The 17,685-nt window shown below is 38.0% G+C and overlaps 1 protein-coding gene across 3 annotated transcripts in view; it reads left to right on the forward strand.

The window, feature by feature from the left end:
• The window catches only part of Dd (CTD nuclear envelope phosphatase 1-like protein dullard), a 40,509-nt gene that overhangs the window by 3,800 nt on the left and 19,024 nt on the right, over positions 1 to 17,685 (forward strand). For all 3 annotated transcript variants that reach the window (XR_014441593.1, XM_083120417.1, XM_083120418.1), the window contains exons 2-4: positions 7,874 to 7,940; positions 13,060 to 13,250; positions 14,528 to 14,756. Coding sequence is in view for 2 of the 3 variants with exons in the window: in XM_083120417.1 (XP_082976543.1) it covers positions 7,874 to 7,940; positions 13,060 to 13,250; positions 14,528 to 14,756 (487 nt within the window). In the remaining variant the exon portion in view is untranslated. The remainder of the gene's footprint in view (positions 1 to 7,873; positions 7,941 to 13,059; positions 13,251 to 14,527; positions 14,757 to 17,685) is intronic.

Consider the following 17,685-nt stretch of genomic DNA (forward strand, 5'->3'; position numbering starts at 1 on the left):
AAACTTGTTAAAATGCAGTGTATTAGGAAATACCTAACACATGTTTGAGTGAAGTTTTTGTAAAGAAATACTATAACAGGCATCTCCTGTACCTATCTACTCTTTGTACATTAGCATTGCGGTCCTTTGGGCAAAAAGGTAAAAAAGGTAAAGTGTTCCCCTGTGCTTAGCACCACGCTATGAAGGCGTATAGGGGGTGTGGGGGTAACGCCCCACACTTTCTTGATCCGGTCGTGATTGGGGGTGATGTGATCAGCATCACGCCCCTGACCGCCTTTACCCCCCAGGGTTTCCCCCCAGGTACCCATGTTATTCGACGCTGGGTGGGCGCCTTTGGGCACTTTGATTTATTCTCTTGCTTGAGGTGAAGCCATAATCAGGGAAGTGATGCCTAATTTAACATAACCCAGATAATTGCTGGTGACCAACCATACACACTCAAATTTTCAAACATTTCAAATTTAATCTACAGATTTCGAGTTTTTACAAAGACTGAAATTTATTTCAAGATGCAGAAACCACAAATAAGCAAGATATTTAGCCCTGAAGTGTGACCAACATTCGTCCAATTACTTGTATCTCAGACTAGTTTCACTACTTTTTTAAATACAAATTTCATAAATACGGAGAAACTAGTACTCACTTTTATCCGTGAAGCTGTTTTTTCTTCTTTTTTGATTAATTTCAGTGGCCACTGCCACCATCCTCGTGGTTCAAGCAAGTTCCAACGAGGATGGTGGCAGTGGCTACTGAAATTAATCGAAAAAGAAGAAAAAACAGCTTCGCAGATAAACGTGAGTACTAGTTTCTCTGTATTTATATACTACCGCGTGTCTCTTTTCCCAATTATGAATACAAATTTCATTTTACAAGCACAAAAATATGGGCAAATTCGAAGAACAAAGTAAAATTACTATCAACATCGAACCCAGCACTCTTAAGCTAACAATGTAAATTTACCATTGTTTATGAAGGCTTTCTGTTGTTTTTAGCTTGCGGAGATGCGTTATTGTGAAATAAAGTACCTCATGGGAAAGTGCTCACACGTAGATGTGTAGGTTAGTCATACGAACTTAAACAAATAGTAGGGGTGATGGTTTCTGAAGACACTCAACAGTCAACTTCCCTTCCATGTAGTACACCCTGGACTGCAGTTTGCAGACTAGTGGGACTTAGTCATCTGGACTCACAACCAGGATAATCTTTTGTGGGGCTCATGTTGGGTCATTCCTGCATGTGTGTTATTCTCACTTCATCCATCTCATGATATGTCGAAAGTGGCTGAGAAGCATAATTATATAAACTAGATCAATCAATGAATTAAACTCACTAGAGAAACACACAAGTATTTTGATTAATGCTTGCTGGCTATAATATGTACAAAATTTGATGGTATATAAAGCTTTTATGTATTTTTTGCAACCTTTTCTAACGACATTTTTGATGTAGTTTACTTTTATGTGCTTGAAGAATGAACAAAGATTGTTTATTAACCTTTTTCTTCTGAATGCTCGATTTGTGAACTATATATGTGTAGTGTAGCAGAGAGAGCTTTACCAACTAAAGTGAAACATGCTTAGTTCATAGAGCATTAGATATACAAAATTACTGTTTTAAAAACATGTTAATTAAACCTTGTTTGTACGTAATTCGGTGTTGTTAAAATACAGTTGATTTAATTGTAACCAAGCTACAACAATGTCACAGAAGTGAGAGTTTTCAGTTGCTACTGGTCAGCTGTAGACAACAGAAAGAGGAAAGTTACACACTTGACCAGAAAGTAAAATTTATGCAGGAAGTGAATGCTATTTCACATAAAACTATAACTGGTAATCTGCAGATACCACACTTTGCTCAGTCATTAGTAAAATAAATGCTATTTTAGATGAATTTTTAAAATTGGGTAGTAAATCGACAAAACACAGCTGTCAACAAGAGAGAAGATATATGAAAAGCTCTTCTTACTTGTATTTAAGAATCAAACTTTCAGATTCATTAATTTATCACTTTATGACAGAAATAACATCTATTACGTATATATTGTACCTCAAAATAAACACAATTACAGTATTTTAATGATATGACATTGTACATAAATCTGATTTCCAGTAATTATCAGATGTATTATTTTCTCTACCTTGACATACGCATAACTCAGGTTCAACTGTATATACACATCGCAAGTTACATGCTCTGTTCAATGCAAAATTGAATTGCAGTGACACTGGGCTGGATGCAATAAAGTGAAATGGTAATATTTTTATACTCGCACTTCATCCCAACGAAAGTTTCACAATAATATCAACAAAATAAATTGTTAGTGGGTCATATTTTCTGTTTGTATCTATGCTTGATTACTCTTAATTTACCTTTGGCTGATCGAGAAATTAAGCAATATGCTTTTGCAATCATTTAAGGTAAATTTCAAGGAAAAAATGCACAATATTTCAAACTGTAAATAACAATGACGCACAATAATGTAGAAAGAAATGTTTTTCACCTTGTTGTGCATGTTTGGTGCTTCTTTATTATTGTTAGGGAAACAGGATTTATGAATTGAATCTTGCAGCATACGTTCACTTGCAACACATTTTTTAAACAGATAAACAGCTAAACCACAGTCCAAGTCTGCTGATCAGAGAAAATTTGCAGGTTAACTTTGACTTCAGATCGCAGGGACGTAATCTCAGTTCAACTTTTATAAACACAAAATGAAGATTCAGTGTGACTGCATGTGAATTTTACTGGCTAATCGAGGATCAACGGTTTTAAACAATCGGCCCCATGAGTATTTTTATCCAGTCGCATGCTCATAGACTCAGATTTTATGTATGAATGTCACACATTACACTGGAATGCCCCTTGATTCATTTAGTTATACGATGTTCAGAAATAGTCACTACCCCACTGCAAGTGACTCTGCAGCGTAAACTTATTCCACAGTTGATTAATTGCTGCCAGAGAGAGACAAATAACAGTTGTCAGTTACAGCTGAGGCATTGTTAAGTTGATTATTGTTGTTACTTCAGTATGCAACTTGCAGTTTCGACGTGGTGACTTGTGCTGCATCCTGTATTTTCTTTCACATTTGGTCATATAGTAGGGTGGCTACTCCCCAGGAATTATGCGTGAATTCTGCTTGAATTTTTCTCCGTAGACGTGAAAAATTGCAACTTTTATTAATCCAAATCCCATTCAATTTATACATATTTATTAATGCCATGAGGCAAGTTTTTCACAGTTTACCTTTTATTTTTGTCAAAGGGAAATATAAGAAAGCTGTGTACAAAATAAAACTGATTTCTTTCAATCTGTTTCCTTTGTTAGTGTCCTTTGTAGATGGAAGATTATTGCAAGATAAAGGTATCTTGAAGTTGATTAGATAAATCTGAAATTGTTATACAATTAACAATTTCTCGTAGATTACTATGTCCCTTAACATTTGTGACTTGTGTATTTGGATGTATTTCTAGTCTGAGTATGGTGAAATGGCAAATGTGAACTCTACACCTTGAATTAAATATATGTACCCTTCAATTGAATTGAATTAGAATTTTTGGGTACATTGGAATTGCACAAAGCCTTTATATTGTTAATATATGTGGATATGCGGTAATATGTAAGGTTGAAATAGCCTTGGAAACTGGGAATTTACTTGAATTTTATCATGGCCTAGAGTGGCCACTCTGTATAGGCAAATCAATAGAAACTTGTAGATACCCTACCTATTATTAAAATTATTTCACTTGGGACTGCTTACATGTCAGGTGATGTATATTTAATATTAGAACCATTTGCAGATACAAAATTAATCATATTTACAGAAAATTGTACAATTCAACATTATTCAATTAATGCATTTTTTTTTTGTTTCCTGAAGTGCATGCTAGAAAAGCTGCTACACTGGAGTGTGCAGGGATTTTTTTCTTTTCTAATTTTTCAGACTATATACTAGCTTTTATATGTGAGCAGTGACACATGACTATGGTTATCATTTTTGTGGAACCGTGCTTCAAAATACTAGAGGACACGAAAAGAATTCTAATTATCCAAAATTTAAATTAACAAAAACATACACTATTAAATAAAATCAATAACATAAAACTACTGTGCTACATTATAATCAAATATAGTGAACATGCAGTAGAACTTACCATAAAAGTTGTTGTATTTTGTGCGAGGTCCTCTCACAATATTTGGTCTAGGAATTAATTTGTGCGGTTGTTACGCACACATTGAAGCTGTAGTTCAAACACAAAATACATAAATACCTTAAGAAAAATATTGTCCATCGCGAGCCACCACTTTCGCCCATCTGTCAGGCAAGTTACGGATTCTGTGGTGAAAGAAGTCCTCATCCTTTGAAGCGATCCAGTCAGAGACCCATTTTTCGATATCTTCTGAAGAAGTGAACCGCTGACCAATCAAATCGTTATTCATGCAATTGAACAAGTAGTAGTCCGAAGGAGCAATGTCTGGTGAATATGGCAGGTGTGGTAAAACTTCCCATCCGACATTTTCTAAATAGATTTTGACCGGTTTTGCGACATGTTGGCGAGCTTTATCATGTTGAAAAATAAGTTTATCATGTTTGTTCTCCCATTCGTTTCCTGGCCAGAGCTTGCTTCAAACACATTAATTGTCGTCGATAATGTTCTCCATTAATTGTTTCACCCGGTTGCAACAGCTCATAGTACACCACACCTTTCATATCAAACCATATGCACAGCATAACCTTTGCATAGTGAATATCTCGTTTCGGTTGTGATGGACCTGGTTCACCTGGCTTCACCCAGGCCTTTTTTCGTTTCGGGTTCTCGTAATGGATCCACTTCTCATCGCCAGTAACAATGCGATGCAAAACCCCTTTCTATTCTGTCTTTGAAGCAGCAATTCGCAAATGGTTTTTCGTCTTTCAATGTCTCTGTCTTTCAATTCATGTGGAACCCAATGTGACATCTTTTGAATCATTCCCATGGCTTTGAGGCGTTTGGAAACTGTTGTTTGATCAACGCCTAATGCTTCTGCAAGTTCTTCCTGCGTTTGACACGAATCCTGATCGAGCAATGCTCTCAATTCTTCGTCTTCAAATTTTTTTGGCTGTCCAGGTCACTCTTGGTCTTCCAGGCCGAAATCACCACTTCTAAACCGTGCAAACCACTTCTGTCACGTTCGCTCAGCTAGCGCATGGTCACCATACACTTCCACCAAAATACGATGACTTTCGGTAGCACTTTTCTGCATGTTAAAGTAATGAAGCAGAACACCCCGCAAAAACACTTTATCTGGCACCAACTGCGCCATGTTCAGTTGACTACAAAATGCTGTTGTTGACGCATCAATCAACTGCCCTATACTACGAACGATGCGGGCTGACAGGAGTTTTCAACGCATGTGTGGATACACGGAACTGTGGGACGATACGCTCGTTACGCCATCTCTTGTCCAGGCGCACGAATTAATTCCTGGACCAAATAGTATTAGTAATTATGCTACAATTAAATGGAACACACAAGACAGCATTAGCTACCTGTTCTCACTTAAAGACGTTCATGATTTTCTTTGATTTTGTTTATTTACACATGGTTAGTAAAATGTTCTATTTCATTTATTGCTTGAAACAAGTCATCACTAGCGTTTGCTTGAGATACACCATGCCACACTTTGACCCTGACTAATCACAACTGACAACTGAGGGCACATTAGAAGACTTTCACAAATCACTGGCTGGTGGGTGTTCCAAGGACAAAAACCTACATACAAAAGGTGTAGTTAATCCCATGTTATTCAGGAGAGGGTAGAAGCTGCAGATCAGCAAAGAGAAACTTTCCCTTCCCTGCGGCTGTCTGGATAGCTACCTTCGAATTTCAGAGGAAGTAAAAATTTGGACTTTCCACCTTGATGCAGTTACATTTGTTTGGAAAATACTGACTTATGAAATGTGTTCAGTTTCTTAGAAGTGAGCATCAAACTATTTCCCTTCTTTCCCCAGAAAAATGAAACTGCCTTTAACTTTCAACTAGCATCTCATCTGAGAATTTCTTTTTGAAACATTTTGTATTTGTTGTTGTCACTCTTCTATTTACACTATAAAATGTTGATTTTTTTTTAGTCAGTATGGCAAGCATCACACAAAATCTCGCCTTTGATACTAACCTGCTTCCCTCTTCCTGCCCAACAGCCAATTACTGTTATGTTCACCTTCTCGTTATTACCTTTACTTCTGAAGTGAATATTCTAAAACTTGTTTATGGTTATGTGGGTTTGTACATGTAAGTGTAGCAAAAATATGGTGACCTTCATACACACTATGTTCATGTACATTGTCGTAGTGATTTGGTCTGGAATGCCTGGTAAAATCAAACACCATGTTCTATATTTTGTTAACACTTTCCGGTCTGGAATCGGATGTGATGCGAGCAGAGTAAAACACCCGTTCCAGTCACCAATTGGCTAGGATAAGATTTCCGTATTTCCGTTGCGTTTAAATTTTTTTGCCTGAACCTTATGTGAGTATCGTTACACACTCTTGGAGATAGTTCTATTTTTTGCCACCAGAGAGCATCGTATGCTGGTTGGGTAAAGACTACCGTTATTTTTTTTTTATATATAACATGCACAGTGCATGTTTATGCTGATGTTTCAAAAATACAAAACATACATAATTTTTCAATAAATATTGCAATGTGTAAATTATAAAAATGTATCATCTATTGAATTATCTATTATAACAGAATCTAAGCTTTCATTTGATATATAATTCATTGTAATACCATTAATAGTGGATTTTTGTGGATTTTTAAAAAAATGCCCTAAAACATCCGTCCACAGGTAAAAGACGTGTGAAAACCGTAAGACTGGAAAGTGTTAATATGTAGAAATGCAATTGTCCTCTTTAAGTTTTACAAATTTGCAAATGTAAAACATTTTATTCCATCCTAGAGACCTTCTTTTCAATGCTAAATGTAACAGAGTACAGGGTATTTTATCTGGCCTCTTACTTGTTGGAACTTTGCCAGTGAGTCATTCCTACAGAATTGTGCTTTGGCACAGGACAGTGGTCTCTTTCAAGGTTTGGGAAGCCCATCAGAAATGACAACTACAAAGCATTTTGAGTTAACTGAGAGTTGTAAAGGTTATCCAGGCATCTAGTAAATTACTGTGAAATGTGAACATTAGTTCTTCATTTTCTTATATTTTCATTGTATGTGGTCATAGTGTAACTTGGACAGATTTTGCTGTTATATGGCCACAAGTTATTTTTGCTAGATGGATATTCCTACTGCCAGCTGGAATATGATCAAAACCAGCTCATTCAAAAACAAACATTACATCACAGATTTTTGTACACTGGTTCATTATCACCTCTGTAAGTAGTGGTTTTTGTTGTATCTTATGTGCCATAAGATTGTTTCAGTTTAGACTTTTTTTTTAAAAAAATGCACCATTTAGTATGTGCACAATGTAATTGACATTGTACACATACTTTATATTATGCAATGTATCTACTGTATATCTTTTCTTAAAGGACAGTACTGGTGGAATGTTTCAGCATGTTGTGTTCAACACAGTGTGAGTGGTGTACAGTAGATTTGTGGTGATTTGTAGTACCAGCTACAATTGAAGGGCAGGAGGGGAAAAAAGTTAACACTCATCAAACTCCAGAAAATGAAATTTTAAATGAAAAACATTATTGGGCATATAAATTATAAAGAAAAGATGTTATGAAGTCCAGTACAGCATCATCTTGGCAGGAAATGACAGCAGCACTACCTGGATCTGATACTTTTCACTTGTCATTTTGTATTGTTATATGATAAATATTTTGATGGAAAGCTGACATTTTCTTCTCATTTGCCATTTTATTTTTCAGGTTATCCAACATCAACCTGTGAAATATGAAATCTTCCCTCTTTCTCCAGTATCAAGACACAGACTAAGTGAGTGTTAACATTTTTTCTATATTCATTAATTGTGAGGTGTGATGGAAAACAAAACTTTTATGCATTTCATTTATCAAAATTTGAATTGTGTAGCTACAAAATTGTCAGGATGTAAATAATTGGAGCAGTTGTTCAAATTGTTCCTTGTGGAAATAATTTGGATATAATATATTTGTGATTGTGACCATTTTACTTCAGATTACTTATTCATTGTACAGTGTGTTTCAAAAAATTTGATATCATTACAGGTGTAATAGAATTTATGCATAAGAATTTGAATAAGAAATTCAAAGGTATGTGGATGTCACAAATGATTGTTCACAAGTGTTCAGTATGCACACTGCACTGTCTGTGCATGTCTGCAGTAACAGTCTCCAGTCCAGTGGTGATGAGAAAACTCGTGTCCCCAATAAAGATTAGGAAAAGCCCACTGCACCGTAATATTACTCTTGATGATATTGACATGTCATAAGGTATTCAATTAGTGATATGTGCATAAGTGAAAAAAGTGTGCCGACCTGTTGTAAACATTTGTTTGTCATACGAGAAAAAAAATATTTCCCGTGGAGGAGTATTCTTTGCGTCGTTTAATGAGAAGTGTCTGCTTTGACAGCTTTAGTAAAAAGCTGGCAAAATATTTTCTTTCATGTATGCGAGAAAAAATAATTAGAAACTGAAACAACTAAATTACAATTACAGTCAATGAAAAAATGTCAATGACTGAAGTATATTTGTCATTAGACGAAGTCCATATTACAATGGTGTGTTTTAGTCTATCAATTCAAATAAAAATATATAAATAACTTGCGTGAGTAAGTACGAATGTTTCAGAATGACGTTTCGGAATGAACGGACATAGGATTATAAAAAGGGAGTAATTAAGAAGGAGGAGAATAAATTAAACAGGAACGTTTATGAAGCTGCATTTATGTGCACAGGAAAAAGGAACAAGCTTAACAGAGATGACAGTAATGTGGAGGAAGGGTGGATCACTTTTCTTAAAAAGTGGGATAAAGCGGTAAATACCGACACTAAAATGGGTTTTCATGTCACTCCCGAGGTTGTGAAGGCCGTCGAAGAACAGCGGGAGTTCACCTTGGAATGGTGACCTATACGATCTTAGAGGGGAACGCCGGAGGGGAAATTTCACCTTCAACGCAGGATAGGAGCGCTCACCATCCATGTGTTCTACCCAACACTGACGGAAGTCACCAGGGTCTTCGATATTTATTATTATAGTTGTGGTTTTTGTTTTTAACGTAGGGAATTTTTAACCAGCGAAGATTTCCATCGGAGATTTTATGCCGTCACCGTAGCTTTTTACTTTTTTATCCTCAACTTACAATTTGACAACGTGGTACCATGCTTGGCTCCTAAAGTTTTTTATTCTATTACCTGATGAAGGAAGTAGTACAGACTTCCGAAACGTCATTCTGAAACATTCCTACTCACTCACGTAAGTTATTTATGTATTTTTATTAGACAAAGTAGTATTTACCATTGTTGGCATTTGCAGTTTTGCACATTATAAGTGCAAATAAACGTTCTCTGCTTTCGCAATTCTTTTTCTTTGTTATTTTCTTATAACGCCAGTGCTGTAACATCCAATTCCATCGTTGAAAATTTCTTAAACATTGTAGTTAGTACATCGGCAGGCTCTTATAAAAAAAATAATAATTGTGTACTCTGTCAAGAAACCAACACCTTACAGGAGACCACAGCGCATGTTTCCTACCCAGGGTGCACTCCCCCAACCCTAATAGTGGAGTCGCCTGCTGCTACGTCACTTCACTTCTGCTGGGGATCATCTCCTGAGTGGTGAGCTGTACACATACTGTTAAATTTTCACATCATTATTTGCACAAGAATTGGTAATGTTCTTAGATTACGTAATTATATCGAATATTTCTCTTTTACGTCTACTCCGAATTGAAAGACAGTATACAGGAGCAATGGGACTTGATGTGCTGGCCATGCATCACACAATGAGAAGGTGCTTGGCATTCCTTGGCCCTTAATGGAATGTTGTGCCATGTACAGTAGGGTGGAGTAAAAAAACTTTTATTTTTATAAGCTAGACTAGGGAAAATGTGCCATTTGTCCATAGTAAGAATCCTGCAAAATCATATTATTTTGTCAACTTTTTGATCGCCCTTCACCTTATTGAAATAATTGGCATTTAACCCTTTTTATGACTTTGTAGCCTGATTCAGTTTGATTTCAGCATGGCTTATTAAGTAGCGAATCTAAGCGAGCTACTTATTGAGAAGGTATTGGCCATCTTAAGCTTACCTATACATTGTGGGGATATCCTGAGGATAACAGTATGTCCCCAGGATATCCCACGGACATCCTGGGGATAGCGTGTGTTGTATAGTAGGGTGGAGTGAAAATTTTTATTTTTTTATTTTTAGAAGCTAGACTATGGAAAATGTGCCATTTGCCCTATAGCTTACCTATACAACACACATTATCCCCAGGATGTCCTTGGGATATCCTGGGGACATCAAGTTATCCTCAGGATATCCCCATCCTCAGAACTTCCATTTTCAGAGAGATGGCAGTTACAAGAGATATTTGGCGCTCCACGAAACCTACCGACCAATACTCTGCCAACCTACACCGATCTCATGAAGAAATATATTCAACTGCGACCAGACTTGAGGACGGACAATGGAAAATACCCATCATTTTTGGACATATCTCACAAACTGTGCTATGAAGTCGAGGAGATCTGGGAAAGGGCCTCACTTCCAACAGTAACTCACGCACAAGCGATTGAAAAACTCAGATAGTTCCACAACAATACAACACAATCCTAAACGTCTACAAAGGGAAAAAGGATCAACGCAACTACCAACGGAGACTCTCGGACTTTCGCGACAGAGGTAACAGTCTGTTTGATCTCAGCAAATGCAAGTGCATGAACATGGTTTCCAACTGCAAATGCGCGAAAGAATTCAAAGTTCCGGCAAAGGAACGTCATTTCCTTGAAGACCAGAGAGGACTAAAAAAGATGATAATCAGCAGTATAGATCAAGAGGAGACGTCAAAATTGAAGAAGAAAGCTGAAAGAGAGGAAGCCAATCTCGAAGGAATGAAGAAGCAGAGGACCGTTGAGAGTAAAGGTCAAGCCGATTCTGCCGACAGTGCCGAAGATGACACGTACCCGTCGGTCAGTGCCACTGGCCATGAGTACATGTCAGATACAGAATCAGTCAAGACTAAGCCAAAGCAGAATCGCCATTGTAAGAAAATGACAATCTCTCTGCCTTCACTCGCTAAAGCTTGCGATTGGATCCGAGTCTCGGATGGATAGGCTGCTGTATTAGCAACATCAGTTCTGCATGATCTTGGTCTCGTGTCGCCAATCGACCGATCTAAAGTAATCGATCGAAGCAAGATCCGCCGAGAACGCAGCAAAACTCGTAAGGAACTCCAGCAGAATGATGACCAGTTTGACCACACACACATTGGCATAAGGCAGTATTCTTTGATGGCCACAAGGATCAAACTTTGACACAAGTTCTCAGCGACGACAACAAGTAACACAGAAAAACCCTCACGGAAGAACACATAAGCATTATCGCAGAGCCTGGTTCTTCGTACTTCAGCCACACGGCTCCACCATCAGGCTCCAGCAAAGACATAGCTGAGTCAATAGTCGCTAGTTTCAAAGAGAGGAATGCGCAGACAGAGAACATTAAAGTTGTAGGGTGTCACGGCACAAATATGAACACGAGACACACAGCGAGCGTTATCCTCCGACTGGAAGAAACTTTGGTGCGTCCTCTGCAGTGGCTGGTATGTCTGCTCCATGCCAATGAGCTGCCCCTGCGCCATCTATTGCAGGCACTCGATGGCACGACTACAGGCCTGCACGGTTTCTGTGGAGATATCGGAAAGCAGCTAGTGACGTGTAGCAAACAGCCTGTCTCCTCATTTGCACCGGTGCAGCTGACCGAGCAACTGTCCAATGTTGACCCGAAGGAGTTGAGCACAGATCAGCGCTATCTACTGGAAATGTGCAATAGCATCGGCAAAGGTGAATGTAGCGTCAATCCGGCAATGCGAAACCCAGGTTGCCTGAATCACTCACAATGGATAACGACAGCCAATCGAATCCTCCGATTATATGTAAGCAACATGCAACCGTAAGAGAATCTGAAAAAGCTGGTGACGTTCATCATTCGCGTATATGCTCCAACGTGGTTCGCCGTAAAAGCCCACTGGTCACGCAAAGATGGAGCTAGGCACCTTCACCAGATGCTCGTCAAGTGATGATACCTCAGCCCTAAGCACAAGAATATCATTGGTCCCGTCATTCATCGCAATGCATACTTTGCTCACCCGGAGAATCTGCTCCTGGCCATGATGACGGACCATCGACCATACATATGTGAGCTTGGCCTGCGACGAGTGATGAAGGCCAGAGCTGCAGCAGACCCCAGTGGACAAATACGGAGGTTTAAGCTTCCCGCAAAACTCAACTTCGACGTGATTGACTGGGCCATCTGCCCTATCTCGGACTCTCCCGTAATCAAGGCAATGACGGACACTGAGCTCAGGGATCTCATCACGACGGTGGTGACTCCAACTCTCACCTTCTCAAAATTCCCCAACCACACACGTGAAGCTGGTGACCGAGGCGGCGAAAGCTGTTTGTGGACAGAAATCGCGAGATGGCTTCATCCGTGCACGCATCGCTTCTCGACAGTTAATGCCGACGTTCGAGTCGAAACGTGACTTCTCTCACTTCACCTTGTAACTGTTTGTGACATTTGATTGCATTAACTGAGTTTTAAGGTGACTAAACTGACTAATAGTCACTATTGACTGACTATATTGTTGTAATGTCGCTTAGTATTGCAAAATAAAAGGTTGCGAAGGGCGATCAAAATATTGTTCAAAAGTCTTGAAATTTTTACACAGTGTTCTATTGATCTATTGGCACCTTTTGACATATCTAGCTAATTGAAATTTTAAAAAAATAATTTTTTAGCCCATTTTCACTCCACCCTAATGTACAGTGTGGCCGGAAATAGTATCGCCCATACCATATTTAATGTGCAATTGTGTAGAATGTTTAAATAGCATGTTTTCTTTTCTCTTTCAGATATTGTGAAACGTAAAGTCTTGGTTTTGGACTTAGATGAGACCCTTATTCATTCTCATCATGATGGAGTTGTTCGGCAAACAGTAAAACCAGGAACACCACCAGATTTTGTCCTTAAAGTTACAATAGACAGACACCCAGTAAGATTCTTTGTTCATAAGAGGCCCCATGTTGATTTCTTCTTAGATATTGTAAGTAATTGCCCCAAATCTCTTACTTTGGAGTTTATTAACAAGGGACCTATTTGACTTCGAGGTCGCAAGTGCAATGCCTAAGTTGGACCATTCGAAAGCATCAGCTCGAGACATGGTGACAATGAAATCATAGCTGCTAATGACTCACCATGTGCATAGGAGAATGAAGCGAAGTAAGTGTACTGGAAGCTCAGAGATCAACCTTTATGGACTGTATGGGGTACACTTCTTAAAATGGATGTCATCGACGTTCAAAACACACCTTTAACTTGCACCATGAGCAACAAATGAAAAATGACGTGCCACAGTGATCACAAAAGTTTGGGCCAGCAAGATCAAAGGCTGACTCCTTTGGTAGTTGTAAAGCGTTTAGGACAATCAGCTAGGTACTCACTCTTACTGAATGCATAGACAATCATACTGGTATAAGTGATGACGAGAACTGATGGAAGGTGATGGCATTCAACCGAATACGAAACTACATTTCATCTGCCACTTCCTTCTCACTGTCGGAAATTGCTTGCATCCCTTTCTGTCAAAATGTCAGCTTTGGCAACTTGCTGTAGGTATAATGCAATGTTTGCTTTGTTTTAATATCAATCCTACTAGCACTACAGCACTGTTGTGCTGTATGCTTCGACTTTGCCATTCGGTACATCTCGAAGTCGCATGTCCAGCTCACATTCGGATTCCTCTTGTTGTACTCTCTGTTGCTATTAGCAGCCAATATCACACATGCACTGTACATGTTGTGTGGGACTTCAAATGCTGTCAACACCATTGGCACAACCTGAAAGTCAAATAGGTCCCTTTTAAGAATATTAATAATTTAGCCTTAATTTTTTATGTCACTAATATTTTTTTTATACTGACTACATCTTTTATCACACATACATACTTAGGGAAATATTCAATTGATGCTTTTGCATGTAATTTTTTTATTCTGTTTAGCTCTAATTATAATTGTCAAAATCTGTCTGGTGGCAGATTTGTAGCCAAGTAAATTTATTGGTCATCTCACCATTGCACACCATGATGTTACAGTGTGTTTATCTTTGCATCTATTTTACTTTTGCATCTATTTTACTTTTTTTATCATACATTCTCACTGTCAAAATGTATCTGTAGAGGTAGAAAAGAGATGTTAAATAACAAAGAATTCAGTGCAAGATCTATATACTACAAATAGTAACGTATAAAATTGTTTCTTTGCAATAATTATTTCATTGAGTGAATATTAATGGATTAATCAGGATTATTCATTTTCATCTCAGGTTTCGCAATGGTATGAGTTGGTAGTATTCACTGCCAGCATGGAGATATATGGAGCAGCTGTTGCAGATAAATTAGACAACAACAGGGGAATACTTAGGAGGCGCTATTACCGGCAACACTGTACACCTGACTTGGGAAGCTATACAAAGGATTTGTCAGCCATAAACAATGATCTTGCAAGCATATTTATCTTGGATAATTCACCAGGAGCTTACAGAGCTTATCCAGGTGAGAATTATTTGTCTAAAACCTAACAGAAATAGTTTCATTTCCCAGTTATTTTAATTGCATTTTCTAATAGATTTTTTCCTCTGTTTTTAATGTGGGAAGTTTTGATAACTCTTTTTTTAACTCTTATCTGCCCAGCTGGGATTACAGGTATCCCAAAATAATATGTTCCCTTCCAAGTGGGACTAAACAGTCCCAAACAATTAATTTTATATTTGCTATTCTGTGTGGGGGAAGCAAACCCTATGAAATACCATTTTGTTAATTGGTTGTGCATTTCTTTTTGTGCTTCCCCTGTGGGAACCAGCCTCATATGATACCTTTGCGCCTCCTTGTGCATAGTGCTGCAAGTGCATACCTTTTCTCAGCCAGTCATAGTCTTTGATTGGAGGTTGGCGAGCAGAGCATTTGCCAGGATTAGCTTTCTATTTAGTGGCCTGTCAGCAGTAAAGTTGTAAATAATGAAATCAGGCTATTGGTAAATTGTGTTGGAAAGTAAGCAAACATGAATCCATCTTTCTTTGAGGTCAAGAACAAAGAAGGGCTACAGCACAGCCGATGAACAAGATCCTCAACCTTACATTTTTTTGATTCAATTGAAATTTGACATACTGATAGGGGCCACCTAAGGTAGGAAAATATTGAAACTAACCCGTGGTTCAACATCCCATTACCTACCTACCAACTGCCAGCCTCACTCCCACCTCATTCTACTCACTCACTCACCCGAGGTGGGAGATCATCCAACCAGTTACGGGGTGACGTGTGGTCATAATATGGGACGTTGGGGACACGATCCTCCATGCTCCTCTCTCATCTCGCACATACATCACCCTCTCACTCGGCATAAGTTCTCATAAGTACGTTGTTCTGTTTCATCTCTGATTTGTGTAATTGCACGAGTGTGGTCGTCCCATAATTTAGTAATTGGCCATCCTGAAGTTGCTTGGAAGAGATTGTTGGTCTCCTTGGAACCCTGGCTCCTGTGTTATACCAGCGAGTTCTTCTATTTTGAGTTAGTTCTTGATATATATATATATATATACTTTCCAGTTAAAATATGAAGATAAAGAAATAATTCATAATTGGGAAAAGAGAGACGCAGTAGTGTATAAATATGGAGAAACTAGTACTCACTTTTATCTGCGAAGCTGTTTTTCGATTAAATTCATTGGCCACTGCCACCATCCTCATTGGAACTTGCTGTACTGTTGCTTGGCGTGCATCTGGGTCTGTGTTGTCTGCTATTTCCAGGCGATAGCTGTTGTAGTAGGGTAATCCAAGTGTGGTGCGCTTCCCCGCTATCGATGTTTAGCTCGTGCTGGAAGTGCATTATGGCATGCGTTTCCTTGATTTTGGTGTCTACGAGCGTGTGAGCAGTGTGTTTGACTTGAACCTTTTGAATTTTATGGCTATTGTATTTTATATGTTTAGCAAGACCAGTAGTGGGTTGGGCTTTTTTCGCATCTGCTAGGTGCTGTTGGATTCTTTCATTGACAGATCTGATGGACTTGCCGATGTAATGTGCCTTGCATTCACACTCTGCATCATATACACCTGGGTTATCAAGGGGGGAGAGGAAGTATTGTTTGTGTTTGTTCAGATTATCAGCTATTTTGGAATTGGGTTTGTGTGCTATTTTGAAGCCATATGGGAGAAGGGTTTTGGATATGCGGTTGGAAGTGGTGGGATGGTAGGTGAAGGCAAACCATTTATATTGGCCGCTGGAGGTTGATTGTGGCTGGGTTGCTTGCGGATGAGTTGATTGTGGTTGGTTAGGATGTCTGACCTGTATTTCCACTTTACTGCACCCAGTGGAAAGTTGTTCTTCAGTGTAGCCATGTTGCAGGGCACATTCCAAAGTTCTTGGTGATCTAAAAACAATTTTGAAATTGAATCTTCTAAAAATTTGGCAATTTCATGTGAGAATCCCTTGTGGAATGGAATGCACACAAATTTCTTTTCAACAGATTTTTCATCTTTGTCTGTATTTCTCTTTTCCTTTAGTTTTCTTGCGACTTGTTTTTTGATTTGGTTTATTCTGTTAGTGTGAAAGCCATTTTCTTTTGCTGTATTAAAAAGCCTTTCTTCTTCATTTTTGATATCCTTATTATTAGAACATAGTCTTTGTGCTCTCAGGAAAAAAGTTAAAAATATATTATCCATTGTTATACGTGAATGTTCTGAATTGGCATGTATGTATTTTTCCCCTGCTAATTTTTTCCTATGGACTGATGTTTGTAACAATAATAATAATAATAATTGTAATAATAATGAAAATTGTAACATCCAGTATTGAGTTTTCTTTTTCACAAATGGAGTAAGCCACCATCTTAAAATTTAATGTAACAGAAAACATCAAGAGACTTTGTGAAAACAATGATGACTTTGAATTACAGGTTGATATTTGGGATTCATAATTTTAAATAAAAAATAATGTGATCAAAAAAAAATTATCTGAAATAAAAATAAAACAGACTGCTTCTTTCTACAGTTAAGTTGCTGTATTACAACAATGTAACATTGACAACATCCATTATATAACTGATTCTTTTATGTTTAAAAAATTGCTAACCGTTGTTATAACTGTATCTTTAGTCAAAATGAAAATAAATGTCTGATGAAGGGAGCGTGTGTTCTCCTGGAACGTCACAACGAAAAACTGTTTTCTTATGTTTGTAATAACCGTAAACTACAGGAAAATAATTCTACAATACAAGCAATGCGTACATACAAGAAAAACCTTTATGAATGGGCTAACAGAAATATTCAGCTATGATTCTAACTAAGAATCATTCCCTACATCTGAAATGAAGTATCCTTGTTTTCTAGAGATAGACTGAGTTCACTAAGTCCTTCAAGTCCCGTCCCACGGAATGATGTTTCTCAAGGAATGAGTTAACTTAAATGTTTGACACTGGTAACTTCT

The sequence above is a fragment of the Lepisma saccharinum genome, chromosome 4, assembly GCF_977018435.1.
Source record: "Lepisma saccharinum chromosome 4, izLepSacc3.1, whole genome shotgun sequence".
NCBI lineage: Eukaryota > Metazoa > Arthropoda > Insecta > Zygentoma > Lepismatidae > Lepisma > Lepisma saccharinum.